At 52.8% G+C, this 21,959-nt stretch overlaps 1 protein-coding gene across 9 annotated transcripts in view; it reads right to left on the bottom strand.

Annotated features, from left to right (window-relative positions):
- LOC101931032 (CMP-N-acetylneuraminate-beta-galactosamide-alpha-2,3-sialyltransferase 4-like) overlaps window positions 1–17,817 on the bottom strand; it is a 33,886-nt gene extending 16,069 nt beyond the window's left edge. For 2 of the 9 annotated variants that reach the window (XM_065572437.1, XM_065572439.1), the window contains exons 1-2: window positions 12,510–12,610; window positions 7,338–7,529 (exon numbers count right to left, since the gene is read on the bottom strand). Coding sequence is in view for 2 of the 9 variants with exons in the window: in XM_065572434.1 (XP_065428506.1) it covers window positions 17,618–17,764 (147 nt within the window). In the remaining 7 variants the exon portion in view is untranslated. Of the gene's footprint in view, window positions 1–201; window positions 1,092–7,337; window positions 7,530–12,046; window positions 12,369–12,509; window positions 12,638–17,617 lie in introns of those variants that run through there. The other 7 variants (XM_065572435.1, XM_042854471.2, XM_065572441.1 and 4 more) reach the window with 6 other exon arrangements.
- Window positions 17,818–21,959: the final 4,142 nt, after the last annotated feature.

Here is a 21,959-nt window from a genome sequence, read left to right as displayed (position 1 = left end):
CAGCCTGTAACGGACGGTGCCTTAAATTCACCCCCCCACTCCCCTCGGCGTCTGGAACCGGGCCTCGCGAGGTTGATTTTCTGGGGCAAAACCAGTTCTTCCAAAGCTGCCCATTGGCCAACGAAAAGACTCTCCAGCTGTGCTGGCATCTGCTGCTCTCCCAGGCCCTGCTCGGGGGATTAGCACCTTTGCGGTGGTTACCTTAGGAGCGAGGGCATCGGTGCTCCCCCTCCCCAGGCAGCCTGGGGTTCGCGCTGCAGGAGTAGGTGAGAGCTGACTGTCTCGGCCTATTGCATTGTTCCTGCCAGACAGGCGTCCGGCTGGTCCAGGTGCAGGGGGGGGGCGTTGGCTTCGGAAGGCGTCAGGGAGAGGTAATCGTTTCAAGGAGGAAGGTTAAGTGCCTCCTTGCCAGGAGTCTGAGATGCATCACGTGAGCAGGACGGGCAAACAGCCCCCAGCCAACTGATCTGAATTGTGCTCCTGCAGCTCGGCTCTGGTTATGGGCTGCTCCGAATTGACTCAGCAGCTGTGTTTCTTTATCAGTCAGTCACAGATCAAAGTTGCTCATTTAAAAAAAAATAAGGGGGAGGAATCACATCGGGTTTGTCTCAGAGTCCCCCAGGATAGTTCTAGGCCTGGGAGAGTCAGGGCACTGCTGCTAGGCGGGGTCTGCGTAGCCAGACTTTGGAGCTAGAGTTTGCTCTGAGAGGGGGCGTGAGAGAGCGAAGGGCAAGAGGAATCTCCTTACGCAGCGTTCTGCCTGCTGACTGTAGTGACAGACAGAGACCTTCCGTCGGCGCTTCGCCCTGCAGAACGCACGCAGCTGCAGGCGAGTGAGACGGAGATTAGTCCAGCCTGTGCCGCGTCGACAGACCTGGGTACCAGTTATACGTCTGCAAACCCCGTGCAGGTGATGGCGCTGCACAGGTGTCATCGGGGGCTTAATTTGAAGGCAGTGACGCACAGTCACTCGCTAGTGCGAGTCTGTCTCCCTAGGCTTGCTCCCGTGTAGACACACCCTACGCGAGCCCGTCTGAGATCCGCCCAACTGGCCTTGGACCCCACTGGAGCCCGGCCTCTCTCCTTCCTCCCTGCAGTGACAAAAAGAGGGGATGGATTCACTGGGGGAAGGCATCTAGTTTCCCGTCTACGCTGGCCTAAAGGGGGCCCCCTCCCCAGCCCCGTGCAGAGGGCCGTGGTTTTGGGGTCCTGGTCACTCTCAGGGGAAGAGAGCTGCTGGGGTTTTCAACCCCTCCCCCTGGGTCAGCTCCTCTCCCCTGCTCTGCCGGATGGGTTCTTCTCACAGCAACTGGCCTGGGAACTGGGGAGAGGGATGGGGGGTGCCCACTGGGTGCTCATGGCAATGTGGCCATGGCTGATTGAAGATGGTCTGCCACGTGTGTGGGGGGGAGGGGCAGCGACATTAAAACTGTTTGTTGCCTTGCCCACCCTTCCTTATTCACCCTATATATTCCCCCTTTACAAGGAATAATAATAATAATAATTACGGTACAGCCTAGGAGCCCGAGTCATGGACCAGGGCCCCATGGTGCTAGGTGCTGTACAAACCCAGAACAAAGACGGTCCCTGCCCCAAGGGACTTACAATCTAAGCACAGCTAGCTGTGGCACCTTGTAGCACCCTAATGATTCCTCTCCCTCCTGCTTGTTCAAACCCATCCAATCTCTGCTGGCCATTATGGTCCCATCGCCGCCTTGACCCTGTAAGGAGCTGCTTTCGGGATGCTCCCCCTGCCTCGCCGCACCCGGGCGGAGCATCACTACCCTATAAGGGGCTCTGCACAGGCACAGGGGGCTGTGCCACAGGGAACTCCTTGCAGGATCGGGGGCTAGCTGCTTTCATCTTCCCTCAAGCCAATGCCTTCACCCCCTCCCATCCACCTCAGTCTGACCGGTTTTGTTGCCATTCCGGTTAGGGGATACGTTCCCAGCAATGCCGTGCTCAGACCTGAATACACCATTCCCCGCTCTCTGTAGAAAGGGGCCTCTGCGACTCAAAGCCTTACTGAGCTCTCTAGCAATACAGTACGACAGCACACTCAGACCTCAGTCCCACTCTCGGTGACTTCAACACATTAATGGCTCCACAGAACGTGGAGGTCAGACAGGGCAAGAAGAAGTCTTTCCTGGCTTCAGAGAAATGCAGTCGAGCTTCATAGCTCTCAAGAAGCGAGGTGTTCAGCCCAGGCTGCTTCCTAGTGTGTAGCAAAAACAGTTTTAAAAAGGAAAAAAAAAATCAAGCAAGCTGCCGCCTGTCTGAGGAAAAGTCTGTCTCTTTCTCCAGCGCTCCACCAGCAGGTGCTGGGCCCAGGTTTATTTTCATAGAGGCGTTTTCATTTTTGTTTGGTTGGTTTTTTCCTCCCTTTTAATTAAAGTATTTGTCGCAGCAGGAAATGTAAACTGTACGGCAGCCCATATATACATATATATATTTTAAAAACAGAGAGAGAAATAATTTAGCAAAAGCAATTATCTTCAAACATACACAGAAGGCACCTTCCGCCCTCACCCCAGAAACCACCACAAACAAAACCAAAAAGACTGTCCCCCCTTTTTTTTTTTTAATTCCATGTATATGGATTGAGGGCCAGATTTTGCAGAGCTCAGCTGTTCCATTTAGGCATCAAAAAAGTGGCCCTTTTTTCCTCACGAGCCCAGAAGGTGCTGGGTGCCCAGTAAAGCTGGATTTGGACAAAAATTTTCAGGAGAAACACTTTTTTGGCGAACAATGCAAAGTTGGCAACACCACAACATTTTGCAAATTCGTGTCAGTTTCATCAAATTATTCAGGGAGTGGAAAAAATCCCCCCCCCCCCCAAAAAAAGTTGAAGTGTTTTGAAATTTTGGTTCCGTTTTTGTTTTGATACTTCCTTCGATTTTGTTTAAAAAGTTCGAAAACATTTTAAAAAAAAAGCTCAAAATCTAAATGAACTGTTTCGTTCAACCGGAATTTTTATCCCCACGATTTTTTGGAATTGCTGGTGAAATGAAAAGTCTGTGATTCACACAGTTCTAGTACTGGACGCTGTAGAAAACCTGGCCCAGGTTTAAGTGGTTCAATGGAAGCCGAGCGCTCTTAAAAATCTGGTTCTAATTGTGGGGGCCGAGTCCTTGCAAACCTGGCCCTAAGCACAGAGCAGCGAAATCAACCCGAAAGAACAGTCATCGGGTGTTCCTTATTTAGGAAGGTCCTTATTCCTTAGACTGGACCTTTGGCCCACTGAAGTCTCTGCACTGACTTCAGTGGGGTTTGGACTGGGCCTTCTGTCTAACCGTTAGACTCAAGCTGTCTAGGTTTCCCTTGGAACGCACATTTTCTTGGAAATAAGGGTCTCTGACACGCTGTTCGCACTGCAGCCACCCAAAGATGCTTTCAGCTGCCACTGGGGAGCTTCCGAATTCTTCCTGGTTTGCATTGCACCAGAGCCCAGAGGTCCCACTCAGACTGGGGGCTCGGTTGTGCCTGGTGCTGCACGCGCACGCAGGAAGGCACGTCCTGGCCTCGATGGGCTTGCAGTCCTGATGGGAGTCTGATACTTCTCCACAACGGTATCTCAGAGGCCTGCTGTGCCAGACAAGGAGGAGACAAACTGGCCAGAGTCTGGCACTTAGAACATGTCGCTCAATTTCAGCCAAGGGCCAGGGCGCGAGGACCATCAGCCCCAGGGGCAGGCACGAGGCGGGGCAAGCAGGAGCACGGGCCCCCAAATAATCGGAGGGGGCACAGAGCTCCTCCGGTCCCGGGGCAGCGGCAAGAGCTGACAACTCGTCCAGCCCCAGGCCGAGGCAGGGAGAGAGAGCGCGCTCCCCCGGCCCCAGGGCTGCAGCAGGGGCCCAGAGCTTTTCCGGGACCAGCTCTCTCTCTCTCCCCGCCGCAGCCCCGGGGCTGGAGGCGCTCTGTGACCCCGTCCCAGCCAGGTACTTGTGGCTACATGTATTCCGATGGCTCCACAGCACGTGGATTTTCATTGAAATGGTGAGTGTACTGCTGCTTATTTCTATGCATATGATGTATGTGTTGATATGGTTTCCTGTGTATAATGTGCCCCTCCAAAAGCAGTCAACTCTGAATTCCTGTGCATGCCCCTGATCAGCTGTGTATCCTACTGCAACAGGGGAGGGGGGAGCCAGAGACAACAGCCTTCTCTCTAAAGCATGGGCCCCCACCAGTCCCCCAAGCGTTTCCCTTTTCGCCACTGGGTGGCTGCACTGCGGTGGAACTCTCTCTGCAGACCACTCAGGCATTTCGGCGAGTGCGGAACACGACGGCCAGGCTGGTTAATGGCACAGTTCATACAGAGACCGTTACCTCTCCTCTCCGTGCAGCACAATGGCTCCCAGTTCAGGTCCAGGTGCGAGGCAAAGTGTCTACACAGGCCGATAGGACCGAGCCTTCATGGCGTGGCGTCCTGTCTGGATGCCTGCCTCTCTTCATGGCCCAGCCCAGCAGCTCGGATCAGATTGATGACTCTAGACTAGTCTGTCTCCGGACCACAGAGCGCTTTGTGGAAGGCTCCCAGTGCTGGCTGGAGTGATTTGCTCATGGCAAGTCTCTGAGCTGTCCCCAGCACACAACTGCCTTTTTGGAGTATTCTCTTTCTTCCCTGGCTGCACTCGGTGGCAACACTGCCTCTAGGTTAAAGTTGGGCAACTGATTTAAGGAGGTACCTACATAGTCCCTGTTTCCTGAGTATCTGAGCGCGTCATAAGACTGCCTGCACCTATCCTCAGAACACCACTACCAGAGAGGGACGGGCTGTCATCCCCATCCCACCGAGGGGGCACTGAGGCACAAAGTGACATGGCCAAGGTCACACATGAAGCCCGTGGCAGAGCAGAGAACTGGACTGGGATCTCTGTACTCCCAGGCTCATGCCCTAATCCCTGGACCAGCCTTCCTCTCCTGGACTGGAAATCAGAGCTCCTGGCTTCTATTCCTCCCTCTGCTACTCACCCGATCTAACCCTGGGCGAATCACCATCCCACTCTGTGCCTCAGTTTCCCCATCAGCGAAATGGCCATAAGAATGATATCCTGCCTAGCTCAACTAATGGCTGGAAACTTACTTTGAGATCCCCGGGGGCGAGGTGCTATTCTGATTCACGGCCAGCCTATCAAAAATCCCAGTGCCGGAGGTTGTGTGCTGATTGTCATTGTCATGCTGGAGAAAGAGCGAAAAAAATCTTTATGGTCTTTTAGCCGTAACTGAGTAGGTGAGGTGAGGTTCACTGGGATTTTTTTACACCACCTATTGCACCCTTGCAAGAATAGGCTAGTAAATGACGACACATTGAGTCTGACTCCACTCCTCTAGTCTCCACCACCCCCACCCCCGCCGTCTCTCGCTCCAAACAGATAGAAAAATCAACTTCTCGAAAGATTGTCCCTCACATTTCAGCACAGCAGGACAAGCAGAAAACAAATTAAAACCACTACAATAAGCATCAGAACCATCCATCGCTGGGGCGGGGGATGGAGGAGACATACCAGCATCACTTTGGTTTAAAAAAAAATCTATTTATATTAAAATAAACAAGCACAAAAGAAGAAAGAGAAAAATCAATCAACTGCATTTAATAACAAGCACACAGCGCTGCATGCCGCAAGGCGGAACGCAGCTGGGGAGGTGGACACCTAAAAAATGCAACAATTCTCTCCCTCCACCTCTCTACGGGCCTGGTTACGCTACAATCAGAGGTGGGACTGACATACCTGAGCTTAGACATAATTCAACTTTCTCTTGCAAGTCCAAAGCTGTTTCCTCTCCCGGAGGAGAGAGAATGGACCTGTCCCCACTTACCAGCCCCTGTGAGAACCTGCCAGGGACCCCTGGCACTGCTGCGTCCACCTACCCACACACCTTCCGTGAAAATCATCTTCCCACACCTGATGCTAATACACACACCGCTCAGCCTGCGAAAAGACGTCTGGCACAACTAAGCACATGTGGCACGGACCCACGCACGCGCGTGCACACACACCCCGTCAGTGAAAATATTCCTCCACTACTAGCCTTGATGCACGCACCCATTCTGCCCGCGAAAAGAAGCCTGGCACATCCGGGCATGGCCGCACCAGTGCACCCACACGCGTCGCTGCGAAAATACGCCCTGCGCAGCGGGCACTGATGCACAGCAGGGCGGGGAGCACGAAAGGACCCCTGGCTCTGTCCTCAGTGCAAGGCCACCTTCACCTCTGTGCCCCCTCCCCCACCCACCCACCCACGCTTTCCCCTTGGAACTCAGCTGGCCCTGGGGAGTGACAGCAACTTTTTGCCTCCTGCCAAGGGTTAAAAAGCTTGATCCTGCCAGAAGAATGGGCTGCAGACACCCCGGGCTCTTCCATGGCCCTGCAGTGCCATCGTGTGGCCATAGCATGCACACCACGGCAAGCTTCAGGCTCAGCGAAGTGAAGGAGCGAAGAAGGAATCAGCCACTAAAAGAACCTTCCGGGTCTCTGCTGCCCCAAGTCCCTAGTCTCCTGGAGTTTGACTGTAGCACGGGGCTTCCCTGATCCCACCTGGCAATCATCCCCCTCCCCCTGAGGCAGCCAAATGCAGCCCAGAGAGTCCTACCATCTGGGGCCCAGAGACGTCAGGTCCCAGCCGACGATGCTCCATCTGGACCAGAGAGGTCTGGCTGCCTCGTGTGCTGGGGGCTTGTCATCTCTATAGCTGGATGAGGGGGACTGCAAGCTTGGATGCACGTCCCATGCTCTGGGCGATTGGCCAGCATGGCCTTGCTTCTCTCGGCACAGTGTAGGTGACCCTGCCTTAAAAGGAGGCAGCTGCTAACTACGAGATGCTGAGTGTCCCTGAGACGGCCCAGGAGCGCAGCTCTGGATAACTTCTAGCAGCAATCGGCAAAACCGCCGAGGGTTCAGCTGAGGGATTGCGGGTGCTTCGGCAAAGGTTTAGCAAAGCCTCTTTATTGTGTGAAGTGGGCCAGACACCTTCCAATTTTGACATCCTGCCCAACTGTCCTGACCCCTAGCCCCGGGGGCTGGATCTAGAGAAGGGCATTTCCACAGGGTGATTCAGCCTCTGCTCGCTGCCCCTGCTGGAGCCAGGACCGGACAAGCCATGGGGAAACATAGCTCAGACGCCCGTCCTGCCAAATTTTGCTGAATCCCAAAGGCTCCGGTTTGAAGAAAGGAACCCTGGACTCTTTCCAGATCAGGCTATCTGCCCTGGTGGGAAATTCCACTCCGCTCCCCTCGAGTCTGCCAACTGGTCTCACTTGCTTTTAGTCCAAGACCCAGTAGCCCTGGGAACCAGCACACCATTCCTGCTATTCCCAAAACAGATGAAAATCTCACCTGGAGTTTGCACTAGAGCCGGGTCTGTTTCCCACAAACCCACCCGTCCAGCCACCGGCTGACAATTCACTCATGCTGTCGCTCCATCATTGCCTCACATAATGAATTCATCACGGCAACGTGTTCCCGCCTCTGCTCTGCCTTGACTCGGGGTTTATCCTTTTCCTGTCGGCATTGCACGTCTTTAAGCTGCTGTGTGGGTGACAATATAAAAGTCTGAGCAGAGCTGCACAAGGCGGAGGGGGTGGAAGAGACAGGACACGCTCACCATCAGCAGAGATCGCTCTCCCACCCGACTGAACTGGAGCTGGGGAAGAGCGACACCGTCAGGGAATTCCAGGAATGGCCCTGAAACAAACCAGGCATTTCAACAGCCCAACGGGCTCTTTTCCCTACAATGAGCTGAGTCAACTGGGACCTGCCGTGGACGTTGGAGACACCGGATGGCTCATGGCAGATGTGGGATGAGATGTGAGATGGAGCCTCCAGATGAGAGGAGCTTAGCGCTCTCCTGCTTTGGCCAGGGTAGCTCGCTTGGTCACGGGGCTGCCTACGGACCACAAGGACGTGAGTTTCAATAGGTACATTTCGTAGACATGACAGAGTGAGCTCTTCCTAGGCAACCCAGGTGGGGTCTCTCTTACTGAAGGTGATTGGTCCTTTTAAAACATTCAGGGACCTCGAGGCTTAGCCTCCGGGGCTAACGCAGGCTGCACCAGGATTCCCTTATTACATTAAGGTTCCTTCTCTTAGCCAGCTGCTCACAGCAGCCAAACTCCACCCAGGCTCAACATCTGGATCTATGAACAGATGTGTAACGAGCACAGGCCTCCCGCAAAGCCACCCAAACCTTTCCTCCTACCCAGCAAAAAGGCAACCCCAAAAACAGAATCCCCCAGGAAAGAAATCGACGGGCAGAAAACCGGGGGGGAGGAGGGCTCAAAAACGTCCTCCAAGTTTTGCCCTCATTTTGGGATGGAAAGTTTGTTGCGATGGAAACTTCCCAACCAGCCCTTTTCTCATCTTAATAAGTCCTGATGCCGCACTGGCAGCTCTGCCACTCATGTCAGCGAGAGACGAGCCAGGGAGTTAAGTGAGTCTCCTGTGTTAATAACGGTCCCTGGGAGAAAGTGCTCATTAACAAGGCTAACAAGTGCCATCACCGGGGCCTTGACAGCACCCAGGGTGACAGCTGCAAAAGTGCCCAGATGAGTGATGGCAGCAGCCACTTGCGCTCCCAGCACGGCCCCAGCTGGGTTAGAGAGAGGGGCTGCCCGGGGCAGGTCTGGGAGCCGGGAGGAATCATAGAATCATAGAAGATCAGGGTTGGAAGGGACCTCAGGAGGTCATCTAGTCCAACCCCCTGCTCAAAGCAGGACCAATCCCCAACTAAATCATCCCAGCCAGGGCTTTGTCAAGCCTGACCTTAAAAACCTCTAAGGAAGGAGATTCCACCACCTCCCTAGGTAACCCATTCCAGTGCTTCACCACCCTCCTACTGAAAAAGTTTTTCCTAATATCCAACCTAAACCTCCCCCGCTGCAACTCGAGACCATTACTCCTTGTTCTCTCATCTGGTACCACTGAGAACAGTCTATATCCATCCTCTTTGACACCCCCTTTCAGGTAGTTCAAAGCAGCTATCAAATCCCCCCTCATTCTTCTCTTCTGCAGACTAAACAATCCCAGTTCCCTCAGCCTCTCCTCATAACTCATGTGCTCCAGCCCCCTAATGATTTTTGTTGCCCTCCGCTGGACTCTTTCCAATTTTTCCACATCCTTCTTGTAGTGTGGGGCCCAAAACTGGACACAGTACTCCAGATGAGGCCTCACCAATGCTTAATAGAGGGGAATGATCACGTCCCTCGATCTGCTGGCAATGCCCCTACTTATACAGCCCAAAATGCCGTTAGCCTTCTTGGCAACAAGGGCACACTGTTGACTCAGAAGAATGAATGTCCTCTCACAGGACGGCTCATGGCAGACAATGCTCAGACGGTCCTCGGTGCCATTACCCAGCTCTCTGCATTCCCCTTTCCTCTCCTCTCCAAGCCAGCCCTCTATTAATCCTCCCCCCGGCCTGCTGAGGCTCCGCAGGGTGTTTGGGGGGGGACAGCAAAGGTACAAATGTCTCACCACGCCAGGGAACAGCAGCCTTCTCCCTGGAGTCACCACATCTTGGCACCTCCATTAACCCACCCACTGTGCTACCAGGGGCCTAGCTCTCTCAGGGGTGGCGGGGGGGCGGGAGTATCACAGGGCACTAACACGACCCCTGCCCAAGCCCTGACTCGCGCAGTGGTGCAGTTATTCTGCAAAAGCGGGAGCAAACCACCTCCCCGTCTCACAGCCCCCTGCACAGCATCCCCTGAGACACGGCCCTGACTACCAATCCCCACTGGCCCTCCCGGGCTCGCTCACTGCTCCCATTATACCTTCCAGGGCCTGAGGATTCAACGGTTCCTCCAAGAACAAAACTCTGGGTGTACAGCGATTGCAGGATCAGACCCCACGTGAACCTGGGAGATCAGGAACGGGATTGCAGTGGGGAGGACATATGGTCCTGGAGCCTACTAACCCACCCGTGCTGCAGACAGGGAGTGAGTTATTGTTACAGGAACCCAGTGTCCAACAATGGCACTCACCCTACAGGGCAGGAGGACTGTGAAGGATCCCCAGGTGCAAGGGGCACTGGCTACCAGCCCTGTTGGACATGCAGACCCTCTGCCAGCCCAGCTACCACTCCATGCAGCCGTCTCCCCAGCCCGGCATGTAGCACGGTGATACTGTCAGTCCCCGCAATATTCGCCGAACTCGATCGCCCACTGCTCGCCCTGCCTAGAGCTCTGCTCTGGGTGTTTTACTTCGGCTTGGAAAGATCAGATTTCTAGAAGTACATGTTGGTAAATGTCCATTTCACTGTATACACCCAAACCCAGGAAAAACATGTTTCCATCAATAGCAGTCAAAATGTATAGCTAGGCAAAGTCAGAGACAAGCTGCTTGGGATCTTACTGGAGCGTGATTTAAGGAGCTTTACTTTGTATATTTTGATATGGGACGTTGACAATTTGGGTTTCAATGGTTACGCTTTAACTTTTTGAATCTCAGGTGTCATTAATTAATTACCGTCTGCCTGCCCACCCCACGTTATCTGACCCTCCCCGCTAACTTCCCACAACTGTGACTATTTCAATGGATAAAAACAGAAAAATATAATGCTTTAACCCCACCATTTTGTGTAACTTTGAAAATTTAGAAATCGATCAAAAATGCTTAAAAATGAGCATTGATATTATCCATTGAAATGATCAAAAAATAAAACTCGTGTTCTGCCAAGCCCAGTTTTCCTCCATCAGGCAGCAGGTACCTGCCTGTGTCCCAAGGCACCTCCAACCCACACCCCAGGATTTGAGGGAAGGACGGGGACCAACCCAACAGATAGGGCCAACATCCATCCAAAGGGGTTTTGTTCTGCCACAGTTTACAAGGTCTGTTTAACCAGGACTTTAACCTGAGGTCGGAATAGGTGGCGGCTTCTGGGTAGAGGAGAAACTGATCCTTAAGGGACATGGGAGTAACCTTGGCTCATGGGCGGGCTCTGGCTCTAAGAAAGGCCATTCCACAAAAGGCCTGCTCTGTTGTCTTTGGCCTCTGGGCAGGGCTGGTTACATGGTTTCCTCTCCTAAGGACTCTTCCTCCACTTCCCGTGCCATCAGCCCCCATCTCCGAGTTAACGGTGACTCTGCCATCCTACAGCAATGAGAGGCAGCTTGGCCTAGGGGTTAGAGCACAGGGCTGGGAGCCAGGAGGCCCAGGCTGCGCTCCCAGCTCTACCTCTGACCTCCCATGTGGGCTTGAGCAAGTTATTGTAACTGCTCTGTGCCTCCGTTTCACCCCCCCTGGAAAGTGAGGCTACCAGTACAGTCCCTTTGCATCCCCCAGGTGGCTAGGGAAGGGTTTGACTGGGTGGGTTTCTCTGGCCTGTGCAGTGCAGGAGGTCAGACTAGATAATCATAAGGATTCCCTCCCCGCCCCCGACTCAAAATCTGTGAATTGCTGTTGTTACTGCTGCTGATCTCGCCCCCAAAGCCCCCAAGCCACCTTGTGCCTCCCCCACTCCTGTTCCAGCCTCCTGGCTCAGGTTCTCAGACCATGCTAGTAGGGTGACCAGATGTCCCGATTTTATAGGGACAGTCCCGGTTTTGGGGACTTTTTCTTATATAGGCGCCTATTACCTCCCACCCCCTGTCCCAATTTTTCACATTTGATGTCTGATCACCCTACATGCTAGTCACAGGAGCCTCTAGGCACGAACACTTAAAGCCCTCTGAAGCCATCTCGCTGTTAGAAAGAACTGAGCAATCTCAGAGACACTCCCTTGTAGACAAGCAAACACGGGTGCTGGGACAAATTGCATAGTGGGGGTGCTGAGCCACTGAACCGAACTGTATCCCCTGGATATAATGGAAAATGCTCCAAGCCAGGGGGTGCGGCGGGTGGAACACCCCTAGTTCCAGCACCTTTGCCAGCAAATCACACCCCTGCAGTACTCTACAGTAGGGTGACCAGATGTCCTGATTTTATAGGGACAGTCCCGATATTTGGGTCTTTTTCTTATATAGGCTCCTATTACCCCCCACCCCCATCCTGATTTTTCACACTTGTTGTCTGGTCACCCTACTCTACAGCCACGACACTGAACGTACCTCAGGCCCCACTGCCCCTTGGGGGTCCCCCTCACCGTAGCCTTGCACCCTGGAGGCTCATCTGCAGCCATGCACCGTGGCCAGTTTCTGACTCAGGTGCCTTTTACACCCACCGGGCAGCCAAGGATAAAACGTTATCGCCTGGCAGGGTGGCATTTTCCTGGCGTGACGTCAATGGCTCCGGGGGAGGAGAAGGGCCTTACTCAGGCAGCATTTGGGCCTGTGGAGGATTAACAGCTGGCAGAACGCACAGCCGCAGAACTAGGCCAGAGCACCCGACGGCAACACATCTGCGGTTGCTGTTGCACGTGGACCCCACCTTGTCGGGCTGGGCACTGCACACGCAACGCAGTGCCTGTCCCAAGGAACGCACCGTCCAAACGCCCACCAGGCAATGCCCATTCCAAAAGCCAGGGCACGCCTGCCTGCCTCGCCAGCGCCACCCACGCCCTGAAGCGCGTACCTGTGCGGTGCAGGGGACACAACTGCTCCAAGCCACCTACGAATTATCCCAGCCCCCAGCAACTCCCTGCAACCTGCTTCCTAGTGGAACAAGCTAAACTGGGCCAAGAATGCAGCTAAACTTGGCGTGGACAGTGCCATCTACTGGCTAGCTAGCATCATTGCCTCGTTAGGACAGACCTTCCAAAACCCATAATCTGCCATGGGAAGCATTAATTTGCTATGCGAAGCAGTAGTGGCAGGGTCAGGCACTAGACAAGGGTGCAGGGTTCAATTCCTTCCTCTACCGTGGATTTCCTGAGCTAGTAACTTTAATTTCACTGTTACTTGGTTCCCCTGTTGTGAGGTTTCATTTGTGTTTGGAGATCTTTAAATGGGTCATGTCTTCCCTTTCCCCTGCCTGGGAAGCCTGCCTTGACAGCACTGTTTAAATTGTCCTCCCAGACAATCTGCAGTGTTAAAACCCCCACATCAGGATTGCTAACCCCAAAGTGTTCAAAAATCAAGAAAGTGACTTAAAATCATGACAGCTAAATGCAGGGGGGGGGGGTTGTTTGCCTTCCGAGTACAAGCTCACATTTCCAGGCTTTTCTCCACAACCGTGGGGCTAGCTTCACTTTTCCTTTCAAATGAAAGCTGAGATTCAACTCCTCTGTTCACATGACTCCAGGAGCTAAAACTTTAAGGATAACACCAAATTACATTGGCTCATGAGAAAAGCACAAGAGTCGGCAACACTGCCCCATGGAGATGAATGGAGGGAATAAAAGAGCTGTTTGTTTCAGGCTGCATGTCTGCAGTGCGCTGCTTTGGACTCGGCTGGCAAAGCACTCTTTGCAACCAGAAACGTAGGGGCTGAGTTTTCATTACATTGTAACCGGCATGCAGTCATTTACACTAGAACGGGTCAGAAAATGGCCCCCCTCCCACGGAAAATGTCGATCAAAAAATCATTTTTGCCTACCTTTTTCACAGAAATTTTGACTTTTTGGCAACATATTGAGTACCTATATATTTAACTGAAAACCATAACATTCCAATTCAGAAATGCTCCCATAGTGCCTCATGGGAGTTGTAGTTCAGAAGCCTCATGCTCCCCATTCTCCTCTATAGGCCAGCCACCCTGGGTGGACTAGATCTCCCAGGATACAGCTCAGTTTGTTTTTCAGGTGTTTGGGTTTTTTTGATGAAAAAATAAAATGTCCTGCAGAAAGCAGCCACTTCCCTGCCCCACTCCCCCAAAAAATCCTGTTTGGTCAAAAACCCATTTTCTGTCCACAAGCAGTTTAAATGGAAATTTTCCAACCAGTCCTAATTTATAGCAGCGCAAAGTGGGCATAACATGCTAGTAGATCTGAATTATACGGTTTTACACTCACTGTGCACTGATCTCGGTGACAACACAAAGACCAGGGTAATGCAGAGTCAGACCCTTAATATTTTTTTCTCTTTTTTACCCCTCATATATTTTTTCATAGGGCACTTTGAGCCGGAGGAAGATCCCGGTTTCCCGGACCACCCTTCCAGGCACTGGTGCACCTCAGTCCTGCCTCTTCTCAGTCTTTGGCACCCAATTATCATAATAATTGAGTCTCCCGAGGGCTGTAATCATTTGGTCTAATTCTGGTTGTAAGGCCTGGTGTGGAGGTAGCTGGGTGGTGTTGAGAAGCATGTGATGCACAGGAGGTCTACCTGGATGACTGGGAGGTTCCTTCTGGACTTAAACTCTATGATTCCCACAATCAGTCTGGCCTGGGGTGGAGAGTGAGAAGGGAAGGCATGATCCATTTAACGCTCGTCCTCTCTGCTGAGACAGAAACTTGTGTGCGTGTAGCAAGAGCACAAGGGGGTCTTGGTCTCTGCTGTGGTAGCATTGTTTGCTCTGAGGACACTTATCAGAACCCAGACCGTGCTCATAACCGTCCTCCACACCAGCCACATAGGATCAGGAACTTATTTTCTCAAGCCTTATTTGGGAAAGCACCTAAGGATGTGCTTAACTTTAAATCCCAATGGAACTTATGCATTTACTTAGATACTCTCCTGAACTGGGGATCTCAATCCATCCTCCCCCCCCCAGCCCTACTCCACCTCCTTCCCCTGTCACACTCTCTATCCACTCACCTGCCTTTGGCTGCATATCATATCATTTCAATAAGAGGCGGGGGAGCAATCTTCCCGCGGTCCTGAAGCTTAAGATAGCACAATCCAATATCATCCATATATAAACTGCTGGCTTTCTAATTACCTGCTTATGTATCTGGAAAATGTGCTGATCAATCGCACAGAGGGAGCAGACTGTTTGGTGAGCTCGCTCATGGTGGGGCAAAGGCAACGGGACTGTCCATGCCGCTGAACATCTGGTGGTCTCCGAGGGGGACGGTACGTTCCACTGGCTCGGCTCACAGACAGAGAGAAACGCTGCTTTCATTAGCGGTAAACAGGCTGATTCTCATTCAAACCCTTTGACGAGAGATTAGATCTGGGATCAATGTGGTGTTTTTTTTTCCTTTAAAAATCTTGTGTGCGAAACAGGAATCCAGAGCTACTAGGAAGATGGGCTGGGTGGCTTTGGAACTAAGAAACCAACCTTGGGTTTTGTCTCATCTTTGTACCAAAACAGCCAGGTGCAAAGCAGTGGAACCTGCTTCGGTGGCTTATAGAAATGTTTCTTCTCGTTCGGTTTGGAGAGTTTGCTTGTAAGCCAGGCTGCGGGAACTCATTTTGCCTAATTGCAAACCCATGATGATGACCGATGTACAACTTAATTCCACCATGCGTATTATTTCAGGCACACTTAAATCTACTCCTCTACCATGGTTACTGGTTCTCTGCAATATTGCTCCACCCAGTGTTTGCAGAGAGGAAAGTATAGCAAAGTTCGTGACGAAATTGCATGATATGCCACATCTACTGTTAATTAAAGCAGGGCCGCCCGGAGCGGGGGGGGAGTGGGGTAATTTGCCCCAGGCCCCGCGAGCCCTGGCCCGGCGGCGGTCCGGGTCTTCGGCGGCACTTCGGCGGCGGGTCCTTCAGTGCTGTCGAAGACGCGGAGCGTCTGAAGAGCCCTCAGCCGCTGAAATGCCGCCGAAGACCCAGACCGGCGCCGGGTGAGTACAAGCACCGCAGCTCCCCCCGCTTTGCCCCAGGCCCCCTGAATCCTCTGGGCGGCCCTGAATTAAAGACTTGTTTAATCCACCACATGGTCATCTGCCCTCATGGCATCCGTTGGAGAGAAGTTTACTGGGTGAGGGATTTACGGTAGAGGACGGTGGCGAGCTTCATGGTCCACAGAGAAAGTGACAAATAATGATCTTGTCTTGAACCCCGCTCAGTGTCCAGCCAGGCTTGATTGACTACAAAGGCAATGGCGCCTTCTCAACCGGTTTCGTACTGGACATGGAATTTGTGCTGCAGCAGAATTTCGGTGGTGTTTTAGAGACAGTCCACTATGTCAACATGGGCAGCCATGACGCACATTGTTGAGGACTGCAAAATGATTCAGCTTCCTGGAGGTCTTCCTGCCTTGAACATTGTTGATAAGAATGCTGTGGCCTTGTTTGCATACGCCAAATAATAAACAATAATTGAAACCTCATTCTGGCGCCGTGGGTCTGAAAGACTTTTTCAAGTTTAGGCCTCGTCTAGACTGGCAGTTTGCCCCCATTTCAGCCACGGCAGTAGCTCCCTCAATGCAGAGCTCTCGTGCAGATGGGCAAATCTTCTATTTATACTGACCCCCTCTTCGAAACCAGATTAAGCCACACCAGTGTCAATTGCAACCTATATCTGTTTAGCCCGTTTACACGAGGAGTTTGCACTGGTGGCAGCTACAGAAATGTAGATAAAGCCTTAGACAGAGGGCTTGTTCCCCACCTTCTGCAGCTGCAGACACAGGAAGAGAGCAGCACCAGAATGAAGACATGGGGACAGTCTATACAGTCTGCTAGTCACTCATTTGTGCCGGCCAAGCTTTCAGCCAGATCCTTCTAGGCCAACTACACAAAACAGGCTCACCAAGTATTTAAAACTCAAATGTCAGTCCCTGCCCTCTCCCAGAAAGAATGAGATTTAAAAGATAATAAAAGTTGGGTTCTTTTTACTTTGCCTTCTGAGCTTTTCGTGTTCACGTTTTCAAGCTTTTCTCCACAACTAGGAAGGCTGAAAATGTAGGGCTGGATTCACAAAGAGACTTAGCCGCTGCAACACGGAGCGTCGCCGGGCCTACCTTTTAGGTGCTGCCCGGCCACAGAGTGGATTTCACAGCCCTGAGTCAGGCGCCCTGTGCAATGCATGAGGAGAGTGGGGGGCCTTAGAGTGGGATTCACAGAAGCCCACATGCTGAGCGGAGAGCTACCTAAGGGAGCCAGTAGGGAATGCCAAAGAGAGGGAAGTGGTCTAAGCCCCATCTCTGAAAAGAGGTTAGGTCCCTCGGTCTACTTGGGAGTCACAGCCACGAACTCTCTCCTGGAGCTGTCAGTAGCAGCTGGCCCCCTTGTAATCCTTAGCCCAGGGTGAGGGCACTGTAATGCTCCCTCACTCTCCCGGTCGGAGGGAGGCCACTCAGGCTAGTCCTATGGGGTCAGGACCAGAGTCTGTAAGACCAGCAAATAGTCAATACCAGGCTTGAGCCTGGACTGGGGTGGCTCAGGTAGTCAGCCCTTAACTACAGTCTATCAGGGCTGTCTGGGACCTGGGCAGAGCTCAGGCAGCCAGCGAACACACAGTCTCAAGGGGGCTGGCTGTAGCCTGAGTGGAGCTCAGGTTGCTAGCAAACAAACAGTCCTTTGGGGCTCGCTTTGGCCTGGGCGGGGCTCAGACAGCCAGCACACACACCGTCTCAAAGGTGAGTGGTAAGGGAGCTCCTGTCCTGGGCTAGAGCCTCCTTGCACCGTGTAGGGGTCAGCCACCCGGGGTGGGGTGGCAGGGGGACACAAGCCCATCCTACTCCACCGCATCCCAGCCCAGGGCCCTGGCAGGGGCAGGATTGGCTGCCCCTGCGTCGGCGGGGATCCAGCCGCAACACGCCGACTGAGCCACGCTGGGCTCTGCAGCCGGCTGCTCTGTGGCTGTCCCTGGGCTACTTCCTTCCTCCCCAGGGTTTGGTACCTGCAGCCTCCAGGCTTCTTCCGACTCTTCCGGGTAAACGGCAGCAGGTACTCCGGGCCACTCCTCGTCCATGCCTGGGGATTGGGAACAGCCAGGCGCAGGTTCCGCTCGGGGCCTCTGGAGAACAGGCCAAGCATCCTCCTCCATTGTAGGCTCTCCCTCAACTGAGCTGCAGGGCCGGCCTTTTATACTTCTGGCCACGCCCCGGTTCTTCCGGCGAGGGGGGGCGGGGTAATCTAGACTCCACCCTCCAAGGGGCATCTAATGTTCCCTCACTCTCCCGGTCGGAGGGAGGCCACTCAGGCTCACTACAGACACTCATGCAGGAGACCCAGGCCCAATTCCCCCTTTTGTCTGAGGTGGATTTGGGTTTCCTACCTCAGGTGTCAAAGTCCCTTGGGAACATAGACTTTTTTTTAATGAAACATCAGCTTCTCCCATAATCACAGGATTCTAGGAGCTGGGGCTTTATGAAAACACCAGGTATCTTCTGAGAAGAATGTTCCAAAACCCACCACGTAGCCCCGTGAGGGAGGTAAATATCCTTCCCAGATAGGGGATGGTGCCATTAAGCAGCTTGCCCCAGGACACCCTGGAAATGTGAGGTAGAGCTGGCAACAGAATCCATGTCTCCTGACTGTCGTTCCTGTGCTTTAACCCAGAGACTCGGCTTCTTCCTTTGCTGCAGCTAGCACCTGTTGCTCCCTGCCCAGATGTCTGTGCTCCAACCCACAGTGAAGTTGGGAGTGCTCCAAACAGCAGTCTCGGACTTTAGCGTTACCAAGTTCCATGGCAGGTTACAAGCACATTTCCAAGACCCAAGGGAGGCAGGCAGCAGAGACCTACTAGGACATAACACAGAATCTCATTGCAACCCATTGGTGAGCATGCGTTATGGGTCCCCCTCTGTGCCTGACCTGCAGAGGATGTGAGTCTATTACAGCCCCAGCTAGGTAGCTTCAGCTCAAGCTATCGCAGCTCACGGTCTTAGCTCTGGAGATCCCCCCCCTTATGTGCTGTACAAAATGGCAGCCATCAACTCATCACCGAGGTAGACTACCTAGCTTGGGGCATCAGCACCAGTGGCTGGGAAGACCCACGTGACTCAGGAGCTGGGACTTTAAGACCACCTCCAGAAGATAAGAACTTTTCCAGTGCGGACAGCAGAGGAGAAAGACTCTTTTCAAAGTGCAACCCAATTAAGATCTATTGTGAGGAAACTGGAATTAAAAGTAGAGGAAGATAGCAATGGTGAAGCTAAGGCTGAATTCAAACTTCCCGAGGCTTAGGGCACCTTCTTATCAAAGGGCAACCTGTCAGGTACCATAGGTGGCAAAACAAATTCCATTTCATTGGCTTCAGATGCTCAGTCTGGCAGAGAGCAGCACCGCAGATTGTAAGTGTCTGTTTCCTTTTCTTTGTTTCCTTGTTGTCTTTTTCCAACAATCTGCCACTTCGTCATGAAGAAATGAAATATTTTATAGCTGGTTTGATGACGACGACAGGTGCCAGATTGATCGGCGCTGGCAGAGGAAACGCGCTGCTCTTTCTTTACCCTCGCAGCAACGAGTTGCATGTGCTGGAGAGAGGGTTGAAATCTCCAAGCTGTCCAAGCCTGACCCCAAAAAAGGGGTTTTAAAAATAGGTGCAATCTGGAGGCATTTTGGTGCCAAAAAAGGTCATCTTTTTTCCATCGACAGGGTGAGTGGGAGGGGAGAATCCGTAGCATCACTATCAGCGATGTTAAGTTTGTCATGAATTTACACTAACTCCCATTTATCCATCTGTGATGGGGTGTACAACCCCCATGCTGGGCAACAAGGGGTTAAGGGATTATTGTGGGCTCAACCAGCCCCGCCCCGCCACACCTGCGGCAAATGCTCCATCTGCTGGAGGAATTAAAAGGCAGGGAATTAGCTCATTTGGGTGGCAGAGCCAGAGGTGAGCAGATCGGCAGCCCACAGCTCCAACAGTGCAGCACAGTGGGGAGCCTAAAGGCTCTGACACAGCTGCCCAAAGGGGCCCTCCCTGAGGGAGGGGAGGACCCGCCCCAGAGACAACCAGAAGGGAAGTATCCCGTGAACCGTGGATGAGGCCCAGGGAGGACAGCCTTAAGCAGCCTTGGTTGCCAGACTACTGGTAACCCAAAGGGCTCTGGGTCGGAGCCTGGTGACATAGGAGGGCCTGGGCTCCCCACCCCACAACCCCTTGGCAGTCAGGAGTTGCAGCCGTGACTGCTAGGCCACGCTCCCCAGACAGACCCCAAGTGAGGACCCTTACATCATTTCACCCATCAAGGACATTCTTCTGACCTGGAGAAACCAGGAACAATGCTCGTCTAATCCCTGGAGAAGAGCAATGGTTTGTGGCTAAGGAACTGAACTGGGATTCAGGAGATGTGCATTTAGCTCCCAGCTCTCCCCCAGGCTCCCTGGACGACCTTAGGTGAGTCACTTCATCCCTCTGGGCCTCAGTTTCACAACTGTCAAATGGAGATGATAATAAACTCTCCATTGTCAGACTCGCCCGTTGAGGTAGTAGGCAGGACAGGACTGTCTCACTACGTGTACAAAGCCTAGCACACAGGGGTCTGACCTCCAGTGGCCTCATTACTGTGATATGAATAATGATCCTTTGAGTGCTGCTGCCCCATGCACCTGGGCCAGGCTTTGGAGCACTGACGTCCCAATGGGATGCTATACATGGAAGCTGCTACGGAGACCGCCAGTACAAAGGGGTGGCTCTTGCCCCACTCAGCCATCCCAGCAGAATGAAGGAAGTCCCTTTTTTCAGATTTGTGTTTGCCTTCATCCCACTGGAGAGTCTGGGGCCTGTAACCGAGGACATGGAGAATGTCACCCCTGTCAGAGAAACAACCCCCCCTCCTCCCATCTCCATTTAAACCTTCTCTACGACAGGGGCTGGCATAGGAATCCCCTCCATATGTTATCCGTGGGGAGTGAACTTGGGGCCTTCTACACTAAAGCTGCAGCCTGCAGATCCTCCAATGGTGTAAAGCAGTATAACCCCACTGAACAGCCCCAGCTGACCGCCTGGCCCACAGGGCTCCTAGAGACACGGAGCCACAACACATTCTTCTAGAACCCCATCTTGGCAAGGTGCTGCTTCCCTCTTGGCTTCTGTGGGAAGTTGAGGGTGCTCAAAGGATCTGGCCCCTTGCAGCCAGAAGGGAAGAATCCAAACACTCCAGAAGTCTGGGTGTTCCAAATCCAGATCCACTTTTTGTGGCTTGAGCCCAATACAAGGGGGTGGGATGGGTAGCACTCACCCAACCCTACCAACCAACCACTGAGCCACCCGCCACCTTCTCTGATCAACTCCTCCTTCTCCGCTGCCCTTCCCACAAGCCGGGCTCTCCTGGGGGCAAGCTGGCTTATGCCGAGCCAGACCTGGGAGACCGACGAGCCACCTTCCCAGAGCTGACACACTAACTAGATTTAGTACCGTGGCTAAGGCGTGCAATTGGTGGTGATAACAGGAGAATTACCCTGATAAATATTGGTTATGATTTGGAGAGTAATAATAGATTTTTCTAGTCCACAGTATCCAGCAGCAAGGAGAAGGGGAGAAAAGAGCCACTGAAGGAGAATGTAATTGTAACATCATTCTTCCTGGACGCGGTAACCGTTCGCCTGCAATGGATCATGGTTCCAAGGGGGATAGAGGAGCAACGGATGGGCAACAGGGCATCAGGCCTGCGCTTTGCGGGCATGGTCACAGCACAAGAAGGGCGTAGTGTGCAAGTGACACTGTGTCTGTGGGCGCGTGTGTGTGAGAGAGAACTTGGTGAAGAGCAAGAGGGGAGACAGGGAGGGAAAGAAAAAGAGGAGAGAAGGAAAAGGATGAAAGAGAGGGAGGGAGAAAGGAAAGGGGGCAAAGAGAGGAGAATGGGAGAGACATTGAAAGGTGAGAGGGGAGCAGAGAGAGGGAAATGGGAAGACAAAAGGACAGAGAAGGTGAGTGAGGAAAGAGAACCAGGCTGGAGGGTGCTGAGGCAGGAGCTTTTCTCTGGTACTGGTGGGTATGAGAGGGGAGAACATAACATAAGAACAGCCATACTGGGTCAGACCAAAGGTCCATCTAGCCCAGTATCCTGTCTTCTGACAGTGGCCAATGCCAGGTGCGCCAGAGGGAATGAACAGAACAGATAATCATCAAGTGATCTATCCCATTACCCATTCCCAACTTCTGGCAAACAGAGGCTAGGGACACCATCCCTGCCCATCCTGGCTAATAGCCATTGATGGACCTATCCTCCATGAACTTATCTAGTTCTTCTTTGAACCTTGTTATAGTCTTGGCCTTCACAACATCCATTGGG

This window comes from Chrysemys picta, chromosome 18 (assembly GCF_011386835.1).
Source record: "Chrysemys picta bellii isolate R12L10 chromosome 18, ASM1138683v2, whole genome shotgun sequence".
In the NCBI taxonomy this organism is placed as follows: domain Eukaryota; kingdom Metazoa; phylum Chordata; order Testudines; family Emydidae; genus Chrysemys; species Chrysemys picta.
Note: the sequence above shows the minus strand (reverse complement) of the source record. Positions and strands in the feature narration are given on the sequence as shown.